At 38.5% G+C, this 23,675-nt stretch overlaps 1 protein-coding gene across 1 annotated transcript; it reads left to right on the forward strand.

Annotated features, from left to right (window-relative positions):
- The first annotated feature begins 1,042 nt into the window (after window positions 1-1,042).
- Window positions 1,043-23,253, forward strand: LOC146465426 (protein phosphatase 1H-like). Its single transcript, XM_085128766.1, has 11 exons — window positions 1,043-1,371; window positions 4,120-4,246; window positions 11,792-12,034; window positions 12,911-13,023; window positions 13,830-13,914; window positions 14,616-14,734; window positions 16,037-16,103; window positions 17,964-18,071; window positions 18,846-18,941; window positions 20,142-20,197; window positions 21,504-23,253. The coding sequence occupies exons 1-11, from the start codon at window positions 1,121-1,123 to the stop codon at window positions 21,721-21,723; spliced, it is 1,485 nt and encodes a 494-aa protein (XP_084984892.1). The 5' UTR covers window positions 1,043-1,120; the 3' UTR covers window positions 21,724-23,253.
- Window positions 23,254-23,675: the final 422 nt, after the last annotated feature.

The following is a 23,675-nucleotide window of genomic DNA, read 5'->3' on the forward strand; positions in this document are numbered from 1 at the left end:
TATTATAACGGCTTTTCATTCCTGTTCTCCTTGGATTCTTTGGCGGGGTGTTTCGACCGATTCTTAATACCCTGACCCCCCCCCCCCCCCCTTAAAAAAGCAAAAAATAAATAACTTGTGTAATTTTCCAATACTCTTTTTCATATCTTAGCTCTAGATCGACACCCCTTTCAATTTTGTACTTCAGACACAAGTAGTTAAAATCCTGACGCATCTTTACATCCAAACTCAGGCTCCCTTTTCAACGGCATACAACTATATAAGAGAGCTCTTGAGTAACATAAATATCACTTGGACAAACGGCAGCAAAGTGAAGCCGGATCTTTGTGTAGAACAGGATAACCAGTATTGAACAAACCGCAAAACCAAATGCAAGGCTGATTGGGCAGCTATAAAGGTTTATTTTATTGCCCATTATTTCGGTTAGACAAAACTAATCTTCTTCAGGGGCTGAAAAAAGCTAAGTAAAAATGGAAATAAGCGGTTTAACGCAGTGCCAAGGGACTAGAGAAATTGGTTCGTTATATCAAGGTTCTTTTCCATACATTTTATAAGGTCGGGCTGGAGAATATCCTTCGTAATACCGAGGACTTCGTTAAATAGAGGTTCCACTGTGTGTGTGTGGTTTTTTTTAAGCAACGTTTAAAATTGAAAAAATTAAAAAAATAGACAATTTTGGGTAGCTTTATAAATTTAGCGCAACTTTTGGGGGAGAAAATGGCAACTATTTGGTAACTAAACTTATAAAAGCAAGATATAACGCGCCATGTCATGTTTGAAACATGGTTCGCCGCCGACGGCCTCCTGCACAACGTTCCTAAAAATCGGCAACTTTTGAGCAACTTTTCAGTAAAATAAGCAATAATTGGGAAACTTTTTGTAAATGTTTTGAGCAACTTTTGACAAACGTGAGCAACTTGTGGTTAGCCCTACCAGACAGCTTAGATCCCTCATACCGCCCCCCCCCCCCCCCCTCCCAAATCCCACCACCCTTAACGCTAAAACGAGGCTTTTGAGCCAGCGATAATCAGCGGCTTCCTGTTTGAGCTCTTCTTTTACCTTTTATTTTCCTTCGCGGGAGCCGAGTGCCCTAAATGTGCAGTTTTAGGGATCTAAAAATATGAGCTTCAATGGCATTAAGCGAGTGCTAAACATTAACCCGGCCAGTGCGCTTGCCTACTTCACTAACGTGAACTCGGACCGACGCCTAGGCTTTCGTGTGTACGATGACATGTTGGAAGAGAAATACGAGTATAGAAGACCGGAGTTTCTTCAACTCGACGAGGAATCGGAGCAGGCAGCTTCGGATCACGAGGGAAGACCCATCATCATCCCACACAGGGAATTACCTTTTAACGCTGGATACGCTGAGTAAGTTGAGTGTACATTTTTTGAGACAGTGTGTAATCTTTACATCTTGCTAACCTCAACGTGTTCCTGCCTTGATTACATTCACGCTCATTTACACCATTAAGTACAGAACCTTCTTGAATACAAGTTTGATCAAAGAAAATACCTGAATTCTGTACTCGTTTCCTCCTTAAACCTCCAAATTTAAGTCTATTTTCGTGTTTAATGAGCCCTCGCGGACCCAAACTAAAACAGTCATGATTGCGGAAATCATTAAATCGTCTATAATTTTGGCGAATCGATCTGAATAATACATGAGTTTGGTTTTTTCAGGCATTTAAACTTAAGCTTAAATGCAGTTAAATGGCAACATTTAACAATTGAAAGATCGTAGATAAAATTCGTCTTCAAGAAGTAAAATTCAAGGGCTTTTACATTTTGTTAGGAAGAATGAAATTGAACTTGAATTTAGTTAAACTCATCGACATTCACAACGAATTGCTGCTTAGGCGAGCGGCGGAAATCGAGCCTAATTGCTGCTCTAATAATAAATGCTCTTAAAGAACTTTGAAAATAACAATTAAGTTTAATTTATATGCTGATATTATAATGTAGTTGTTAGTAGATCCTCAGTTTAACACCACTTTTGGGTGCAATAATTGAATCTTTGTAGTGAATCTTTATAATTATTATGCAAGTAATAACAATATTATTAAAAAGTAAACTACTTTAGTAGTAATAATCAAAGATTAGGGAGTGCATTTGATGATCCCGATCCCAGCCTCTCTCTCCTTTGCCAAGTTGGTGATGATGTCATCTGCCCCTGCAAATTAAAATGTGTGGCGGATGCCAGATACACGTCTCAAGATCCATTCATTTGTTGATCGATCGACTGTCCCATACAATCTTGACTCCAGTCTGTATTAGAAAGGCATTCTTTCTACATTGAACACAAAAAATTCAAGGTACACTGTATGGAAAATGCCCTGAGCAACTTTAGGGAAGTTTTAAATCTCTGAATGGTGTGAATAATAACATACAGTACATTATTAAAAACATGATCATTGGAGAATGGAGTATTATGCAATTGATTGGCTTAGGACCAGTTCAGACGCCGAACTTTTCATGAGCTGAACTTAATTCAAATTAAGGTCGGCCCAAATCACAAAAATCCCGCCTTGTGATTCAGACGCTGAACTTAATTTACTTGAAGCAAAACCAATCGAAATGTCAGCGGGTTTTTTATTATTATTATTATTATTTATTTGAATTACGTTATAATTTATGCATTAGATTCGACTCATGAAAAGTAAATAGGCTAAATAGGCTTCCATTGATCACATGAATCAGTCATGCATACTTAAATGGTTTCCATCCTGTCGTGGATGAAAAAAAATTTTGCGTCTATACTGAAAACTCACAGCCTTCAAATTCTCATTTAACTATCACAAATAATATTTGCAAAAGGAAGAACTGGAAATCCAATTCCATTTACTTCATCTACAAATTCAGAGTAACATTGAAAAACAGCACCAACTACAATGTGTTGTACATTCACATTGGATAAAAGCATTTATAAAGATATATTCCATCGTTCAGTTAAACATTTAAAAATCTTAATGATAACAGCAATCATTCCACAATATTGTTACAATGGCTTTCTAAAAATTGTTTAACTTTACCTACCTCCCATGTTTGCTTCAACTTGTTTATCACACGTTTCAAAAATTAATCATGCCCACTTCGATTCACAGTCAAAGGTTTGACTCTGGAGCTTGCTTAAGTGACGAAATTGATGGTACAGCCTTACTACATTAGGATTGCCATTAAAGAGTTTTCATAATAACATGTGTACTGCCTAAAGTGCTTATTAATGTCTCAAGTGATGGCTTCAGCTGTCAAGAGACTGTCTGAGTGTTAAGCCTCCCGATCCATGTAGTCATCTTTAAGGGTGTTGTATCACTGAGAAGGAGAGTACATGTACCATGACTTCTCTTAACAGGGCTGTTTTGTGTTTACCCAAACGGGGGGTGGGGGGGGGGGGGGGGACTCCTCAGAATTTTTTATGGCAGTTTGCAGCTCGATCCTCTGAACCTGGCCATATTATATTTGAGACCAAAATATGTAATTTTCCAGTACCCATTTTTAGATCTGATCTCTAGGATCCATACCTGTTTCAGTCTGTAAAATCCATACACATTTTTCAGTGGACAATCAGACCAAAATGGTTATAAATTACATGTACCAATTTTCAGACTAAAATGGCTCAACAACAGTGTCCTTTGGTTCTGCCAATATACCCTTTGACACCAGAGGTGTTAATAGCCACATGTTACATTGAGCTCCACACCTGTAACAATTCTGTTGCTTTGTAAATAAAATGAGTTAACAACTTACAGTCAAGATCATCTATCACATCAAGGTCCCATCAAGGACATTTAGCTGTACAATGAAACAGGTGTTACAGGTTACAGCCCTCAATGACAGCTTCACGGGTTTCATTAAGGGTTTGGCACTGGGCAAACTACCATCTGTCAAGACAACTTTGCCAGCTGCTGTTAACGCCTCACCAAATTTTTCAATAAAAGAAATATCAAATCCAAGCTACATGTAACTTAAACCTGCCCAGGTGCACATACAGCTGTGCATGTACCTCTTGTCCGCCCGTTCAAAATCTTAATGAAAGACGTCTGCTTGGGAGGCTAGTCTGAGTGTCCAATAACTTTTAATTAATTTCATTTTTGTTTATTTTCAATATTAAATGTTTAGGGCCATAAATGCTGGAAAAACACCACATAGGAATGAAGACCAATCAGTGGCTGGAATGTTTTGCTTGAATGTCTGCAAATCAAGCAATGAAACAGATGGCGGAGGAAGTCCTAGACATGTTACTCAGGTAACGGCACAACAACAAAAATTGTCCTCTAACCTTGGTATAGGCTCAATTACCAGCTGCTGCTCAGGAAATGAGCCTCTGAAAACCACACCCAAGGGAGCGGTGGGAATCAAGCCTATCATTAATACATGTACAATCGAGTTTCGTCTCTTGCGATCTGTTTAAAATTCTGATGCAGCTTTTAAGATTCATTACTGGTTAGTAAATTCCCGAAATTAATAAAATATTTAGGAATCGAAGTTTAGAAAACAGATCCTGATCAGTTGCCTAGAAGAGACAATAAATCAACTTCAAATCGATGTTAATTCTTGGATGGAAATATTATTATTCTCGTTATTACCAACAAATGACAAGAACCAAAGATCTCTGAGAACATGTATTTACAAAATTAAGATTTAAGAGCAATTCTCCAGGAAAGTGAAGCAACGTTGGAAATGAAAATTTTTAACCCCCCTTCATTTTTTGTGTGGAGGTAGGTTACCTGGAGGGATGAACAAAAACAGCCATATTTGGATCGGCAGGTGTGACGTTGCCATGGTAACTGCACTTGATCACGTCGGCCTGAGGTCTATGTTTTGACCAAAAAATTCACTCTCAAATAGTAAAAATAAACGAGTCTGGTTCTCGAGTGCATGTGAACCAATTCAAATGAAATTCATACAGATGGTAGAGGCACTCTCCCAGTTTATAAAATTTGCCGTTAAAGTATTTTGGGTTTTATAATCAAGAAGGGGTCTCTGTAAAACGCAGACCGGATGGCGGCGGATGGCGGATGGCGGATGGCGGATGATAAAATGCGGATGACAAAATGCGGATAATAAAATGCGGATAATAAAATGCGGATGACAAAAAAATTGAAATAATAAATAAATAAATAAACAAACAATTTCTTACGCTCAATTTCTTTTAAAAAATTATGTAAAAATTACGTGAAAATTAAGTACTGAATCAAAGCCGAAAGACTTACGCTACGGCTTGACTTTTGTTATTTGTTATGAAGTTGACTTAAGGCTATAGGTCCTATAGGGTAGATCTGAAAGCTGTTTTCACACCGCTTAAATTCGATTTAACGGAAATATCTCGTTCGCGTTTCAAGCATTACAAGAACCCTTAGCTCATAACACAAATCAATGTTTGGGTGTATTTTATAATTTTTTTGGTGATTTTTAGGTATATTTGGGAGGAGACAGTTTTTCTCAAAAGAGTAGTAAAATTTGGAGAAATGAGAAATAGTTAAGATTTTATGTAGTTTAAAAATTAGAATTTGAAGTTAAAAATTGATATATGTACACTCAAACAGTCCCCTACCAAGAGTCTACCAACCTTGGTGTGCTCTTGGGTTGGGGGCAACTGTCTGTTGGTGTTCCAAAAATAATTTTCTTTCTTTTATCCCTTCTTTAAACCTCTTAAAAATCCATCCAAATTTCCGTTTACCCCAACCTTAAGAGAAGTAACCGAACTGGCACATACTCTCACGTTCTTTGGGCTCATCACGCAATATTTCCTTCCCCACGAACGGAAATATGACGTGACGAGCCCTAAGAACGGTTGCGTGGAAGGCTAACCGGCAAATCGAGTAAGTTATTTTGCTTACGATATACTGTTTACGTGCGGGTCTAGGGATAAGCTAAGCCTTCAGTGGCTATAAAACAATGAAAATAAGACTTATCTCGACAGAAGCAGGAAGACATTGGTTAAAGCAACTGAACTAAAATGCCACTATCGCAATTTTGTAACATGCATTTTTGTAAAACGCCAAAGCTATAAATAATTTTACCATTGTGGGCTGGACTTGCATTTTCACTATACAAAAGGTTGAAGTTCGATTGACTTTAATCAATTCATTAACTTAACTTACCTCGTCCAAACAAAAGTTGGCTGGCCCAAATCCGCGTCGCTTTCCGACAACTCAGACATCGCTTAACCCAGGTGTGCAGCTCATTCACTCTAGCTATTTTTATTTACGCTAAGAAGCGTTTTTACAGGTGCTGTGCACGTACAAACGCTCCGTGCAAAATTGACAACTATATAGGGTAGGGTGGTGTGTCGATCAAGTATTGTAGTGGTAGTAGTGTAGTTTTCTTTGTTAAATGTCATGTATTAATAAAGGACTGTAGTGGTGATGTTAAGTTGAAAAGTAGAACGGAGCCCGATGATAAAGTACGTCTTCTTCGATGAAAGTTCTTTCTTTTTTCGGATCCGACGATACGTGAAAAAAAAAAAAATGTGGGAAATCTGTGATTAATTAATTTATCAATTTATTTATTTATTTTTTAACTTTTTTGTTATCCGCATTTTTCCATCTGCATTTTATTATCCGCATTTTATCATCCGCCATCCGCCATCCGCCGCCATCCGGTCTGCACTTTACAGAGACCCATCAAGAAGACAATGTTCGTATTACTATGTTGCCTGTCAGCCATTTTGACAAGCAGGAAAAACAAGTACAACCATATTCGTAATTTCTCCGAAAGTACTATTTCCCAAAAAACCAAAATAGCAGCAGAGCTTACATAGATATTGAAGTTTATAAATATCATAAAATCTATTTGGGGAAAATTATATTCTGGCCATGGGTGTTGAAGACATCTGAGGCAAGTTGCAAAAAATTGCAACATTGGAAATGTTGAGTGCTCCAGTATTTGGCTCAAACAGGCTGTAGATAGAGAATATCAGCTTCAGAGGTTTTTTCATTCATCTTGTCTTTTATCTACATCTGATTGATTAGGTTTTGGCCAACGAATTTGATGAAATATAAATTGAAACAAAGCCTACCTTCCAACTTTTGGGAATTTCTCCAGGATGCTTTTGTCGTATAGGATGGGTCTCTCCTCAGTTCGCTCGCTTCATTTTCTTGACCAAATCTTGCACAGACTCTAGCGGAAAGGACAAATCTAACTGGCTAGCGTCGCCAAACATCTACTTTTAGACCAAACATGATGATGCATTAACCCGAATAAAGAACAGTCGAACAGGTCAAACACAGTCGTGTGTCGAGTATCGAAATAATTCATCAATACAATCCATCCAGGAAGTTAAATACATGTAGATACATCAAGATCACAGCTAAGCAAATGCATTTCTGCAACGATTCTGATTCTTTGGCTAAATCGAGCCGTGCATTCCGTGGTGCATGGTTGAGAAGCGAAGAAATCGTTGTTTACGACCAAACGTATGTAAACCGGAAATGCGAGGAGTAAAACTGCTGACCTGATGTCAGGCTTTACAATGCGATATACGCGCTTTTTGTTTGTTTGTTTTTGTAGGTTCAGATAAAGCGACATTGTCGCAAGGGCATTGTCTCTTCTTTAGATATTTTTGGTACAATATATCATTGATAGAGGGATAATTGGACGACTTTTGATCCGCTTTTATGACTGTTTCATAATTGTGAATAAAGACGACAAAATAAAAGCGGTTCACTGATCGTTTTACGCAACCACAAAAGCCACCCATTTTTCCTGGGTTTGTTTGCTTGTTTTTTTTTTTTTTTTAATTTATTGCTTATTGGATGTCAAGGATGGCCTGCATGTAAGATACGTCGCTGATCTGGGGCATTAGCGTACACATTAGCATTTACAAAGTTGGAATTTTTGACCCACCTCTCCTCCAGAAATAAATAAGTCTTCTCCAGGCCGATAAATTTTCACATTCAGTTCCTAATACCAGCCCAAATTTTGGCATTCGTTCTGTTTGTTTATTTATTTGTTTGTTGTTGTTGGTTTTTTTTGGTGGGGGAAGGGGTGACCGGAAGTAAATTTGGCCGTCGATCAAAAACACTGTAAGGGAAATTTGCATATCGTCGTGCGAAGGAAAATGTCCTGGTCGGGACAATAGAAAGTTGTTCTTTTTCAAATCCCAAAAGGGACGTTTGTGAGTGCAGTGAAAACAATATAAAACTCAGTGAATGTCAAAGGGATATTTACAAGTCTACGGACTTGGTATAACTCCGTGATGAAATCAGCAACGAAATGGATCTTATTCTTTGCCGTGCAGGTAAATAAATGTAACATTTCACGTGCGAATTTTTCATTCTCTTGTCACGAATAGCTAATCATAACTGAATTTGTAATTGCATTGTCACAGTCTAAAAAGCAATCTTTTTTGGGGGGTGCGGCTATTATGATCATGCGTTCAATTTTCACCCAAGCTTCAGTTCAGCTTCATTTCCATTGTTTTTGTTTTCATTCGGGTTTTCTGTTTTGTTTTTGTTTTGTTTTGTTTTGGCTTTCTTCACAATTGCCATTGTAAAACAACCCCATTACAAGAGGATATCATTACTCTTACAATTACACCCGGTGTTACTTCCCGTTACATTGTGTTACATCCGGTCAGCAGTTGTGCTTCTTGGACTTCCAGCCTATGCGTTCAGTTTACTTACCATTCTTGGCTTGTCGACTATCGCAATATCTGACTCGATTTTAGCCAAAGACGTTACTTTGGATTGTTCAAAGGCATGCATTTGCTTTATACATTGATCTCGACACGTTTACTTTACTTCTTGGTTGGATAATATTGATAAATTTAGGTGCTTGACGGCAGAAATCGCAAGTATTACGACCATGTTTTGGACCTTGTCAACTATTCTTTTTCAAGTGTATGCGGGCTACTTGTATCAGCATCTCTGGTCTGAAAACACGGTAAACTGGATATTCGATGGGAGTAACTGTTAGATTAGAGTCTGCGCTAGATTTGGTCAAAAAAACGGAGCGTGCGAAGGAGAGACACTGGAGAGAACCACGCGACAAAAGCATCCTGAAGAAATTCCCAAAACCTTCAAGGTAGGTTTTGTATCAATTTATATTTCATCAAATTTGTTTGCCAAAACCTTATGTACTAAATGTAGGCAGCAGACAAGATGATAAAAGATACTTTTGAAGCTGATTTTCTCTCTCTAAAGCCTGTTTGAGCCAAATACTAGAGCCCTCAAAATTAGCAATTTTGCAATTTTTTGCAATTTGTCCCAGGTGTCTTCAGCACCCATGGCCAGAATCTAGTTTTCCCCAAATTGATTTTATAATATTTAGAAACATCGATATCTGTGTAATCTCTGCTGCTAATTTGGTTTATGTGGAAAGAGTACTTTCGGAGAAATTACGAATATGGTTGTGCTTGTTTTTCCTGCTTGTCTAAATGGCTGACAGGGAACATAGTAAGACGAGCATTTTCTTCTTATTTATAAAACCCCAATTATTTTAACGACGAATTTTATAAACTGAGAGAGTGGCTCTACCATCTGTATGAATTTCATTTGAATTGGTTCACATGAACCCGAGAACCAGACTCATTTACTTTTACTTTTTGAGAATGGAACTTTTGCTCAAAACATGGTCCTAACGCCGACGTCATCTAGTGTGGTTACCATGGCAACGATACATCTGCCGATCCAGATATGGTTGTTTTTGTTTATCCCCCAAGGTAACCTACCTCCACACAAGAATTGAAGGGGGGTTTAAAATTTTTCATTTCCAACTTTGCTTCACTTTCCTGGAGAATTGCTCTTAATAGCTCTTCTCACAAGTTCTCAAACAATGAGATGCCATGCCTCTTTGTTTACCCCAAGTAATATTGTCTCTGCTTATCCTCTATCTCAACCCCCACGGGTGTGAAATTGGTATTTCGAGTATAAAGAAAGAGCATTCAGCTTCCTGTATGAATTAATCGTTGGGATTGGTTGTTGTTTTTCCGCTCGTAAAAGGTAACAGTTGAAGAGTAGGCTTTTGCCTAAACAGTAACAGAATTCGATGCACAATCGCTCCACCAGCACAGCTGACGATCATCAAAAATCAACATGGTTTGCAACGGCATGTCTAGTCATTTATGGTTTGATACAACCCACGACTACTTACTTTTCTCCTCTGCTTGTTGTTGTTCACTTGAGCTATTGAAAGATTCGAAAAAATCTCAGATATAAGCGAATAATGCTGCTCAATGTGAAAATTTTGAAGCGTTTTGTAACCAAAACACAACACTCCCAGGAGCAATGTCAAGTGGAGTGACATCATTATGTGCTAAAATTAGGTCCCAGTCCGGCGACATTTTTTTTAAAGAAACAAGATGCCCGGCTAATGGCATTAACACGGAATGCTTAATGCAGCCCCAATCAGCCCAATTATTCCCCATTGTATGTTTCGCAGATTTTAAAAACTATCCTCCCTTGGCAATTGAAATAATTGTCTGAATGGTTTTATTCAGATATATTGCGTGATACTTATCGTTGTGTTACTAGGAATCATACCAGAAATAACTCTGTAATAATGTCATGACCCCGCTGAACTGGTCTGGCCTCCTATAGCTCTAATCCTTCGCGTTGATTATTCGATCTGTTTTTGAAAGCATAGTTTCTTCGCTGTGAACTCTCCCAATTTCTACCGTTTCAACTGTCGAGTACTACCTAGAAGTTATTATTTCGATTCACCGCTTAAAAAAGGTTTGTTTTCTCTCTGAAAAAAGCAGATCAGAGTCTTAAATTCATACATGTGGCCGCCATTGAACAAAAACAACTTTTCGAAATGATGACTTGCTTTGACGTCACACAGGTAGAGATAAGTGGGTCCCATCCCTCGTGATATACGCGCCAGTAATAGATTTTGATTGGGCTGTTTTTGTTCAAGACAATCAGAACAATAAATCCCTTCTGGGGGAGGGTAGAATTTATTCAAGGTTAAATGAATAAATCAAATAATGATTTGACGTCACACAGGAAGGGATGAGTGGGTCCCCTGGCTCTCTCGTGATATGTGCCCGAATAATAGATTTTGATTGGCCTGCTTTTGTTGAAGTCAATCAGAACAGTACATCCCTACTAGGGGAGGACATATTTTAATGCATAAATTAATTTGGTGATTTCTGACCACGATGAAGAAAATTAAAAGAAAAGATACCCGACCCAAACCTAGACACGGCTTACCCTGCAGGCATTCCGTGTAAAAAGCGAGTATTTTTCCCCGAAAAAACTGGTTTTCAAACATTTTAGACAAGTTTTATTCTTAAAATCGGTTTGTACACACATCAAACTCCTAAAAACCGAGAAAAAATTTTTGTGTCATATACACTTTAATATCTAGTAATTCTTAAATATGTGGGTTCCCTGTGAGTACTGCAAGCTATAGACTATTGATGATTAAGCTAATTAACTCCTATTTGGCTTTTGTCATTTTTAAAAATGTCATTGTTTTAGGACAATGTTATTGCAATTAGGTTTATGTGGTCCGTTATAATTATTAACAATGAAAAAAATACTTGTAACTATGAAATTATTGAGAATGATGTATTTAATCAGTAACACAGGTATACTCAGAAAAAAAAACAAGTGCTCCTATCAGGAGTCGAACCTACAGTAAGACCTTATTAAATAATAAAATTATTTCAATGAAGTTGTCTAATAGTTTGCCAGAAACCTTTTCATGTACATGTATGTATGTATGTACATGTACCTTGCCTTAAGTCTATGATACATGTATGCCTACATGTACATACATGATTGTACATGTACGTCCAATTATACAAGAGGGATTTGACTGACTTTAAGCTCCTCTTTTGCAGACAAAGATTCCCTATGCTTATTTTGGGATCTTTGATGGCCATGCTGGTTGTGGCGCAGCTCTAATGGCTGTCAATCAACTTCACATTCATATCATGGAGAAACTCCAAGGAATAAGAGAGCTGTTAGCCTATGAAAATGATGAAAAGCTTGCACAGGCCGATGAGTTAGCAGACGCAGTGGTATCATCAGTGACAATTGACAGTTTAGTTATTGGAACCTTAGAGGAAGCTTTCTTTGAAATGGTATGTCCAAACCTACATGTACAAAAAAATAGATGGATAATTTTACCCAAACAGGAGTCTGAGCTCTCAAAAAATAGCTTTTTATGCACAATGATAAAAAAGGATGTAAATTGATGTTATTTTGCTTGTTTTGGGAGTGCTCAGTGCCACTCTGAGGCACCATAAGTAAATCCATGAATGATCTAGTGCCATTGTTACAGCCAACCTACTAACATGCACTATTTACATAGAATCAGACTGATTTGAAAACACTGTCTAGGGCTGTGCCTGGCCAGGCTCATTGGCTTGTTTTGTGTTCTTGGGCCCAAGACTCTGTACTTTCTGGACACGCAACACCCAGGAGTAGAAATGGATACCAGGGATTACCGCCAGGGAAACTGGCAATACAGGGGTACTTTAGTTAGTAACCTGCAATGGACTAGCATCTCATATAGGGGGGAGTAGGTCAATACTAATATTAGCTGTTTAATGCTTCGGAAACTAGGATAGGCTTCATCAGTAGCGCTGGACCAGTAGGCTCTTGAAGGCTTTATGTACATATATCTTGCCTAACTTTACATGTACATTGATGGTATTCTGGTTTGGACCCCTCCTCCCATCTCGAGTAGCTTTAACTTCATACTTTCGCTTTTGAAATCCCCTCCCCTATTCCCTTTGGAATTTCCTATGACTTTCCATAGGGGTGGGGGTGGCGGGAAGGAATTGGAGGGATACAAAAACAAATGTTGTATATCCTGGAATTCAACGCAATTCAAAGTGATTTGTACATTGGGGGGAGGGGGGTGGGGGAGTATAATACAATTTTGTTCAGAGGTGATGGGGGAGTGGTACTGAAATTTTTAATGTAATTGAACAATACATGTATGTTTTATGTAGGATGAACAGATCAGAAGAGAAAAGGTGACTTACAAGATTGATGGAGGTTGTGCGGCACTGGTGGCCGTATTCCTTGGAAAGAGGTTATATGTGGCTAATGCAGGAGACTGCAGGTAATGCAAATACTGGTGAATGAATGAATCTTTGTTTACACACGCTAGCCCTGGCTCAACTAGTTTTAAGCTTCTTTGTAGGAGGGGCGTGCTGATTTAAATACAGTAGATACACCGTATATGTTGTAGTTCAATTTTTTTTTTTTTTGGCTTAAAATTTTCAACCAGCTAAATTTGATTTTCGTTTCCCTTTGTTTTCGATTTATGGTAATGAATACTGCACAGAGGAAAATAAAAATAAAACTGGTTTGAAAATTTTTAAACCACAACATGCATGTATGTGTATGTGTATCTGATTTTCAGTCTTAAATTACACTGTACAATAAAATTACAAAGCAAAATCGAATAAGAAGCTACACATAGATACTTAGAGCACCACAAATTATACTTAAATTTATGAGAAGTAAAATTATTTTAAAAGATTACTGCTGATTTTCTAAAGTGAAGGTAAACCCAGAAGACAAAAATCTCAGTTGGAGAAGGATTCAGACGAATTTAAATTTCTTATTTCCTCAGAGATCAGATTCCAAAATTCTGTCTTGGGTGTCTATGAGGTAGAGAAAGCCTAGTACAGGATTCTCTTAAGTGAATGGTGAACAAAATGTTGTAACCATCACACTTGCCTCAGGTCTTGTGTTCAACCGTACGGATTTGGGACAAACTCTTTCCTTTTGCTCTCATCCCAATTTCCCCTCGGTCAAACAGCAAAAAATGCACGAAACCCTACAGAAACGCTTGCTATGTAGGCTAGATACAATGTTTTAAGTAATCAGCCTTTCATTGTCTGTTTACTTGTATCTCAACAGAGCAATTGTAGCACACAAAGGAAAAGTAATACCTTTGTCAAGAGACTTCACCCCTGAGACAGAACGGCAACGGCTTCAGCTAATTGTAAGGGTGGATCTTGTGTTGTCAGTTTACACTGTATGAGGTGCACCTGTGCAGTAGACGTGCATGCATGTTTGTATAGTATTGGCCTAAGGAAGAGCAGCACCTACACGTGCGTAAAATGCATGCAATAGACCTTTGTCACTTGGCGGCCATGTTAAAGGATAAAAAGCTTTGTTTTTGCACGGCAAGCCTCTCACTGAGTTCGCGTCTGTGTGAGGCTTACCGTGCAAAAACAAAGCTTTTTATGCTTCAACATGGCCGCCAAGTGACAAAGGTCTATATGGCCGATTTACACGCACAATATGCGTGCGTAAAACTTCACTCAAACTATTACATGCACCTTGAATTACAAGTGGTCCGCGTGTAATTTGATTAGAGAGAAATCGCCTTTTCCATTACACACGGTTTATGTGTATTTTTCACTAAGCAATTATTGAATATGGCAAAAGCTTTGTGCAATTTAAGCAAAAGGATAGTAAGAATTTCAGAGTCCTTACATGTACTTCAATCTTTGAGAAATGCAGCCTCGTTTGTCTTCTTAAGATAAAGTTTTATGTCTTCGGATTATTTCCGTAGACCGTCAAGTTAACTAAAGCTGGTATTTCAAACCACACAAAGTGAAATTTCACTTGCTTGGTGTCGCTTATTTAATCACATGATGGGGATTTGGTCTCATTAATGCCAACTGGTTTTCCTTGTAGGCTTATCAGAGGCCTCATTTATTAGGACATGACTTTGGCAGGCTTGAGTTTCAACAGAGGGCAAGAAAAAAGCATCTTGGACAAAAACTTCTGTACAGAGACAGGCACATGACTGGATGGTATGTTTGCTCCATTGCCGACTTTCATATCGTGGGGGACTGGGTATGAGTCTGTGTATTATGGGATATGGGACACAACACCCACATAGCCAGAAAGAGCACACTGAACTTTACAACATCCTCAAGTTTGGTGTTAATCAAGCCAATATTAGACGAGATACAGCCATTCAAAAACTCCAAATTTTACTGTGAAATACCTACGGACGCCGGACAAATTGTCCGTCGCTTCCGGCTATCCATACATTTCTTAGTAAATGTTTTAAAGTTTTTGAATGGCTGTATCTCGTTCAATAATTGCCCAAATCCCACCAAACTTGAGGAGTGTTTTGTTTTGTCATTTTTTTTTTATTTTTTTCATTTATTTTTGTTATTATATTGTTATCGATAAAGCAGGCATAGCGTTAGTTCAGTAAGTAGTGTAGATATTGTAAGTACTTTTTAGTACTGTAAGTATAGTAAGTATTGTTAACAATGTAGATATAGTGTTGTTAGTATTGTGAGTAATGTAAGTGATGTTAGTTGGGTTCAGTATTTTAAATATCGTGTCATGTAAGGCAAATAAAAGTTTTTTTAAAAAAAGGTTTGCATCAGTAATTACCGTAAAGGTTTTTGCCAGAAGGGTGTACTTTGTGAACTTGACTTAGTTCCTTATCTCCTCTGGGAGAATAGGGCCGTAATACTTTGTGAACAGTTTCAATCTTTTAGAAATCTTATAGGAGACGTGCATTTAAGGCCTCGTGCAGATGCCCATGCCCGAGAACCAGGCACAGGCATGGGCACTAGTCTGAGCATACACAGTCACTTTGCAGTAGCTTTTGTTGGGGCCCAAACAAACAGGAACACGGTGTCCAGGCACGGGAATAGCCTGCGAGCCAGCTCTCAGTCCTTCTTCCCTCCCCCCTCCCCCCACGCGGCCGAGTTTTCAACTTGTGGCAAAAAGCGTTACAATGTACTTGTTTCAAAATGTTAGCCAGAATTGCAGTTTTGTGAGGATGTTTGTCAATTGGAAAAGTGTTTTGTTGTAGTGTTACCATATTGACTCAGAATAAATGTCTTCTTTCAATAAAACGGAGAATGCTTAACATAGAATGATCTTCATGTACATTTACGTCTTTTATTTTTGTTGTACAATTCTTTAGCATGTTATGCTTAATTTAAATTTATTTGAAGAGTTAATGCCCCGCCCCACTATCACCTTTTGCTATAAACACTGACAGAGTGTGAATAACGTTTATTGTTATTTTATTTATTTCATATTTTTTCTTTTTCCCCAGTACACTAACAAAGTACATTTTGTGACAGGGCTCTTAAGACAGTCACAGAGGAGGATGCACGTAAATTTCCCATGATTAATGGTGAAGGAAAGAGGGTACTAAGATCATATATATTTTTTTACTTTTACTGTGGTATCTTTTTTCCCGCGCTATTCAGATGTTTGTAATTATGATAATTTATGCTGTGACCCTCGCATTGTGCGAGGGACGCCATGAGGTTCGTCATGGAATTTTAAGTTTTCTTCTCGGTCTGTTTGTTAATCATTGTCCGTTGCGCATTTAGCGCAGTGGATAAGGTTGAAGGTTTTGGCTGTGTCTCAGACATTTGGAATGTGAGCCTCTCGTGTTATTGAAGAAGTGAAGATACTCGAAATACGTGTTGTGGGTGTACGCTTGCGTCCCCAAGCAACTCAAGTTACTGCACATTTACCATACTTTGTACGGTATTCAGTGGTATACTGCCAATAAGAAGGCTAGACCGCTTTGGAGTATTTAGGGCTGTATCGGTTGGACTGTATTAGATTACGTCTGATGCCTGATCTTGTATAAATTAGAACCGACTAGTTCAGTCTGTTCTCCCAAGTTTTATGGAAGAAAGAAAAAGAAACAGACGGTCAAAGAAACAATCAAAAGAGCGAAACAGACTACTTAGACGTAAAGTTTCATTTGATTCGCGCCGTAGACGTTTATGTGTACACTAAAAAGTTCGAATCCCATTGCACGACTTGATTTGACTCATACAGGGTTGAAAAGAGTAATCTGATTCAGCTGATTCATTTATTTTCCCATGCAGACAACAGCTCCCCTTTTTATTAAGGATTATAAGTTTGACAATCAGTAGCCACGTGTAGTTATAAGCTCAGAAATCAGGGCGCTAATTGTGCTCTTGGATCGTATTCCAATAACAATTCTTGGGTAGAATGAGTGTGCGACTCAAATTTGGACTTATGTTAAATTCATGTGTGAGAATGAAGTTGCGTTTCTAATTTGTCTTGGTGGCTTCTGTAGTGCAGTGTAGTGCGTGACTAAGTTTACTGTAAGTCGAAGGAAACTTCTTAGTGACAATCGTATGGTTCTGCATGTTCTCAGTACAGTCAACAGCTACCCAGGGGAAATTTCACTATCAAGGAAGCTAGGAGTTGAAACCCCGGCAACAGTTTAGTGTAACCCGCCTTTTATCGAACCTAAGGCTCATGGTCACGAAGAAGTCCATCTTAATTTTCGATTTCTCTCCTAGCTTCGAACTACATGTAATCTCGTACCCTGGGCCCAGTTGTTCAACGCCCGATTAAGTTAATCCCAGTTAACATGTACTTTGATGCTAGTTTAATCACTGATCAATAAAGATTCTTGCAGAAGATTTTTCTCCCTTAGTTTTGGCTTAGAGTTTTCTCTACCATTAGCTTAAAGCTAGCCTTTGAAAACATTTTCAATAAGCATGAGAAAAACCTTAATTTTTGATCATGGATTAGCGTCAATCGACTTTCGAACAACGGGGCCCTGATGTTTGTCTTTGAAGAAAACAACTGGTAAAGTTGATCACGTTCTTCAAATTGATTGGTCAATGAAAATGGTCGGAAGCAAGTCACGTCAACCATTTTCGCCTTTGCTTTGCACGCGCATAGACGCATGACTTACAAAAAATTTATCTTAACATTTTTCATTCCTTCTGTGAAAGTGGTTTCTTGTATCGTTTTAAACTTAACGTTTCATTAAACTGCGACAAGTTCTTATTATATCCTTTTTTCAAATATTGGGCACACGCAGTCGTGCTGTGTCACATTCCTGACACATGAAAACGGATTTTACCAGATGTTATCTCCCGAAGAGTGAGAAGATCTGGGTACGAGATTAAGTTTCGAACCTGGGCGCTCTTGACGGTAAGCTGTTCATAAAGATTAGGTTGATCTCAAGCTCAGGCTTGTTGTTTACACTGTTCTTGTTTTATTCACTAGGCACGTCTTCTGGATACTATTGGGACAACGCGTGGATTTGGAGACCATGACCTGAAAGTTGCGTTCTGTAGTCTCCCCATCAAACCATTCCTCACCCCTCAACCAGAGGTGAGTTTGTATATAGTAGTGGTATTGACAAGTCGTTTAAGGAGAATAATTCAGCGTTGTTACAGATGTAAACCTCACCTCCTAAAGTCCGGGGCTTGCGGTCCTTCATTTCTGGACCGGCTAATGATGGTCAGCAGTGCAGGAACTTTTACCTGAAGCCTAACGATTCGTTAGAGCAAGTTATAACGTGAGAGTGGTTGTATTGAAGGACTGTAACCGCATAGTTGCGAAGGGAGATTTAAAGGGCCTGTCCACGAGAATATTGCTAACTGATACAGTTATACGAGAGCGCTATGCTAGAATTACGATTTGTTGCCTCAAGTTACACAACATTCGTTAAGAGCGCCAACAGCACGATATCGGGGGACGGCATACCCTTGATTTGTTTTAGCAGTTTTCCCAAGATGCAACGACAAAAGCTGTAAATTTTGATTGTGGCCATCCGTAGCTGAACACTTACAACCACAGTTACAGTTATACGAAAATCTCCTTATTACGGACGCTCATTTGGTCCAGTGGGTAATACTGACACCTTCGTTATACGAACACGCGTGGTGAGTTTTGTTCCCTTGGTATCCATATTTCAAGAAGTTTTGTAACATTCATTCAGTAAACAGCAAGTTATTTTCTTTCAAGATGTTGGCACGGCCGATGCACGAGGATCGCGAATTATGCTGTCTTAAAGTTTGATTCTCGCATCGCGCGCACTAATATCTTTGAAGAAAAAGAAGGACTGTTTCCTATTCTTATCCGGGATGGCTCGTGTATTTTCAGGTTCGAAAGTTTGATCTGTCAAGCAGCAAGCTCACAGAAGATGATGTGATTATAATGGCTTCTGATGGACTATGGGAGAGATTATCCAGCGAAAAGGTACGTTTGTATCTCAAAGTATTCTAAAATGCAAATTTCTCTTATTTCCAAATCTTTATGACCGCTTGAAAGGCCGACGGACTGAGAAATCAGACAGTAGTGCTATAGCTTTCATTTGGATGGTTTTATCTACCTACTCAAATCAGTTCCAACAAAGAATACGTCAAGGACGTGTCTTAAAATAATAGGGACCTCCAGATTTGACTAAGAGTACGAGATTGAGTACGAGTACGACTTTTCAAATCTAGTTTGCGTGGCTTAGATAACCGTCTGTCGCGCCAATCTTGTTTCTATTGTCTCGTTAACTGCTGGTAAAGAACGGGAAGGAGTGAGAGTTCTGGGGATTTGACTGATTTGAAATTTGAAAGTCGTACTCATACTCTGATTTGAAGGTCCTAGTAAGCCATGATGGAACAAGGTACAGAATGACACAGATTACGAAGAGCTGAAGTATCTTATCTCCGTATTTAGAATCTTTTTTTTTTTTTTATCACCACACACGACCCTTTAGACGATACTGATCCTGGCAGTATGCCGGCAGGGCGTTTGTCGAGTATCAACCTAGATGGTCTCTGTCACAATCAGTCTCCCAGCGGCTCAGTGGAAAGAACAGGGTTTTCGTTTGAGACCGGAGGCGGGACATAAACGTCCGGTTGCTTCCCATATGTATTCGGTACCTTGATGTGATAGTTTAATATTTGAGAGTTTTGAAACACAAAGTCCCAGGACACAATAGTCAAACTATTGCTATCTCTCACACAACTATATCATACTTTAAAAAATGTCCTTCTTATCATAAAGTATTTAAAGAAATAACAAGAGCTTTAATCTTGCGACAGAAAACTGAAAACATTTTCCGGGGGAACATGCCCCCGTACCTCCCTAGCTAGCAGCTCGCGCCTTCGGTGCTCCCTTCACACCCCACGGCGTGAACATTCCCATCCGGTTCTTTTCATGATAGATCCAGTACTGTCTAATACTACCGAAAGCCCTGTAAGGGCAGCCCACCAGTTAACGGAAGGTTATGCGTTTTTTTTTACTCCAGTCGACGACTCAATTTTTTTCTTTGTCCTATGCTGAATACAGTTTTCTTGAGATCTGATTAGGCTAGTACTTTTGGTTTTAGTATTTAGCAAATGGCATGGCTTGTAGCTCTTTAACTTCCAACTGGTTTTCATTTCACTTCCTTTCCCCTGATAGGCAGCTGAGTTAGTAATGGAGACATTTTCGAAGGCCCCTAAAGACGACAAAAGAAGGTAATTCTATAGAATTCTAAGCCACAAGTGATTAAAATCAAGATTTCGAACTACTTTGTTTATCGGTGTGTGTTCTCAAATAATGCAGTTACACGGAGTAAAGAGGAAACCGTTGACTTAGTATTTGTTTTAGTTAAAACGCCATCGTTGTTTTGTTGTTGTTGTTGTTGTTGTTGTTGTTGTTGTTGTGGTTTTGTTACCGCGTTCTTTAGTGTTAACCGCCGTTTTCCCTTTGTGGTCATAATTCACATGCTTCGTGTTGGTCTATGCTAGATGTAGCCGAGCTTTCATTACCAAATTTTCGTTACCATTACCATTTCGTTTTATGCAGCCATCCATGATCTTCATTACGAACACCCCGAAATAATGGTTTCTGATAAACAAATAAACAAAGCAACAGTAAAACATACACATGTGAGAATTGTTCAAATACAGCGCAAAGACCTTGATTTTATTAACATGTCAAACGACCCCTAGTGCTTAAAGGGGAAGTGTCATGGGGTTTTTGACCTCTTTTGTTAAAAATGCTGAAATAAGACCTTCACGTAGCTCCAAAATAATTCTAGAACAACGAGAGAAAAGAAATCTACTCCGGCAATTTTTGAAAGGAACAACTCGTGATCTGTTCGATCTGTTCTAGGACATTTTGGAAACAAAAATATGAGAAACCTGAACTTGAAAAATGTTAACCAAACATTTTTCAATTTTCAATCCTATTCTGTTTCTGGCTAGAGGCACTAATCGACAGTTTTATTGCACTTGGGTCATAATTTAAAACAAAATTGGACAATTATTTCTTTGTTTCTATTGACAGACAGACATTTTTGGGTGTTAAAATGACAGCAAATTCGCTTGATACTTCCCCTTGTAATCATTGAATCAGTATGCTATGAAACCGCTACGTTTTGTTCTTCAATAGTCAGCTACCATCGATAATGTCAGCTCCATCCCAATGGACGTTTTATTTCGCGTTTATATCGAAAGTTCTCTTTTAAGTAATGTTTAAAGCAGCAGTGTTTTATTGGGATGGTTTTAGACCCGATAAAATACGTGCTGTGAGCTTTTTGAACGGCTTCAAAAACATTTCTGGAAAAGCGTGTGTCAAGAGAGTTCATAACAATGATGCTTTTGTGAACGTTGGAAATTAGCATACGAGAAAACATTAAACACTGCATACTAATAAGAAGGAGGTTTTATCGGGTTTTAAAACCACTGCACGTGATATTTTATCGACCATTTGATAGGTCAATGGGCTTATGAATTATTAATAAGTTTTTTAATGTTCAATATCATTTCTGCTGTGCAGGTACGTCATGGCAGCCCAGGCCCTCGTAGGAGACGCACGAGGTACATTGTCCGAAAAGGGCTGGAGACGTGCTAACGGTGAATTGGCGTCATACGATGACATCTCAGCGTTCGTGATTCCCATTAGTGAATGTAGCAGTGAGATGGCGAAATTTACAGTAGAGTATGAGGCGCCTTCGAGCTTCAAACCAACACATTCGATTGCCAACGAAGAGGACTGAGGAAACGAAAGTGATTTTATTTGAATTTAACGAGAATTTTTGATTGTACAGTATTGGTGACATTGTTTGCGCACCTTGCTTGTTGGTGTGTGTCCGCCGAGGAATGGATGTTATTTTCAGCCCGCGACGGATAGGGCTTCTGGGATTTCCCATGAAACCTTTCTCCCCCCCGCGATATCTTGGTACAGGAATTCTTCGTGGCAATAAGTGTTCGCGACTCTTTGTAAATGAAGCGAAATTGAATGCTTGCGGGTTTATTATAAAAGACGAAAATTTGATAGCGTGAAATAAAATGTAAGATTCTAAGATTAAACTTTCAACAAATGCTTCAAATTCGTGAAAATAAATATCGTGGCGGCCTTAGATTCTGAAAGCGCAAAATTGTCGTCTTGAAAATTTCGCGTTACACTATGAAACAAGAGTGTTTTTGCTTGTGGGACTTGCTATTATAGAAAAGTTACACAATAAGAACGTCGTCGAAATTTCTTTCACTAAGACGGGAACAATGTCAGTTTTCCAGAGGAATTATTTTGGTCTATATCCATAGCTTTTCGCTCAGCAATCTCTGATCAATTTCCGATTAGTGCAGGGTCAGTTATCTCAGCTGTTAAAAATCGTCTCTCGTTTCCTCTGATGTAGTCCTGGTTAAAAATTTAATTTATTGCTATATTTCGTAGGTTTAAGGTCGTGTAATCTATAGAAATAAAAAACGAGTAGGACCACCGTTGAGAGGAGGAGGAACAGGGGGGGGGGGTGGGGGAGGGGAGGGAAATGCTACACCAAGTTGTGTAATTCCTACCAATTTGCATGTAATATATTGTACCTTTGCATACATCGGAATAAGGAACGAACTGCGAGGTTGAGCTTCACAAATTCAAGGCAGAGTCGTTCACGCCTAGCAAATTCAAGACTAACTTATAGAAAGGCAAGAAAACAAGAAAAAAACCAAGGTGCGGGATTAAATTAGAAATCGTTAAGTTTAAAAGTACATTAAAATCTTCCCAATGAGTTAAAAAAGAAAAAAGATTGGACATCTATAAGCAAGACATTTCTCCTCATAATCGGTGCTAAATGCTGCGAAACTTATCAGACCCTTTGGAATTTCGGAAAAATTGAATTCATCTTGTTGGCTTGACAGTTAATACACGTTTTATAATACCTAGTATCTTTATTTTCACTGAATCACGGATTTTAAAGAAAACAAAAAACATGCAATCATGCATCGTTTCGTATTAACGCACACACAGGAAAGCCATCGTTCATTCCATAGAGAGAACGTTCTGATTGCAGAAATGAAAGAAAAATGAACATTAACAGATGACATAAATGTAATAATGTGGAGGAAGACTGCAGGTTACGGGCAATTGATGTAATATTGGATGTAATTAGAAGACGTTTCGGTAGTCTTTTAAAGGAAGTAATAAATTTTGTCAACACACCGGGGTTAGAATCGTACACGCAATGTTATAAAAATCGAGGGTAAAATTAATGACAAGTGTCAATAAAGACAAATCTTAGCGTTCTTAGTAATCGGCTTGTTTTTCTGGATTATTCAAATAGGTAAATAGTAGCCTTCTAATACTAACGATACTTAAGGTGGCTCTAAAGGGTTTTGCAATCTTATAGTGTATGTGAGACGACGAAAGATTACAAAAAAGTAGTTTTAATAGACCAATTTCGATATGTTAGAATTCTAGCTTGGCTACGAGGCTTAGGGGAATAAAACAAAACAAATTAATTCTTGATCTCTGAAGCTCAATGTATTTTCTGTTGTTTTATTCCCCTAAGCCTCGTAGCCAAAGTACGAATTTTAATATATCGAAATTGGTCTATTGTGTACGTAACCTTACAGATATCTTCACAACTCTGCCATCGCGCAACTCTATAATATCAATTGTGACGTCATGGCGGTTAGCATGGTAACATTTCAGGTCCACTATTAAGAAGAACCC

The sequence above is a fragment of the Pavona decussata genome, unplaced genomic scaffold, assembly GCF_977016875.1.
Source record: "Pavona decussata unplaced genomic scaffold, jaPavDecu1.1 SCAFFOLD_156, whole genome shotgun sequence".
Lineage (NCBI taxonomy): Eukaryota > Metazoa > Cnidaria > Anthozoa > Scleractinia > Agariciidae > Pavona > Pavona decussata.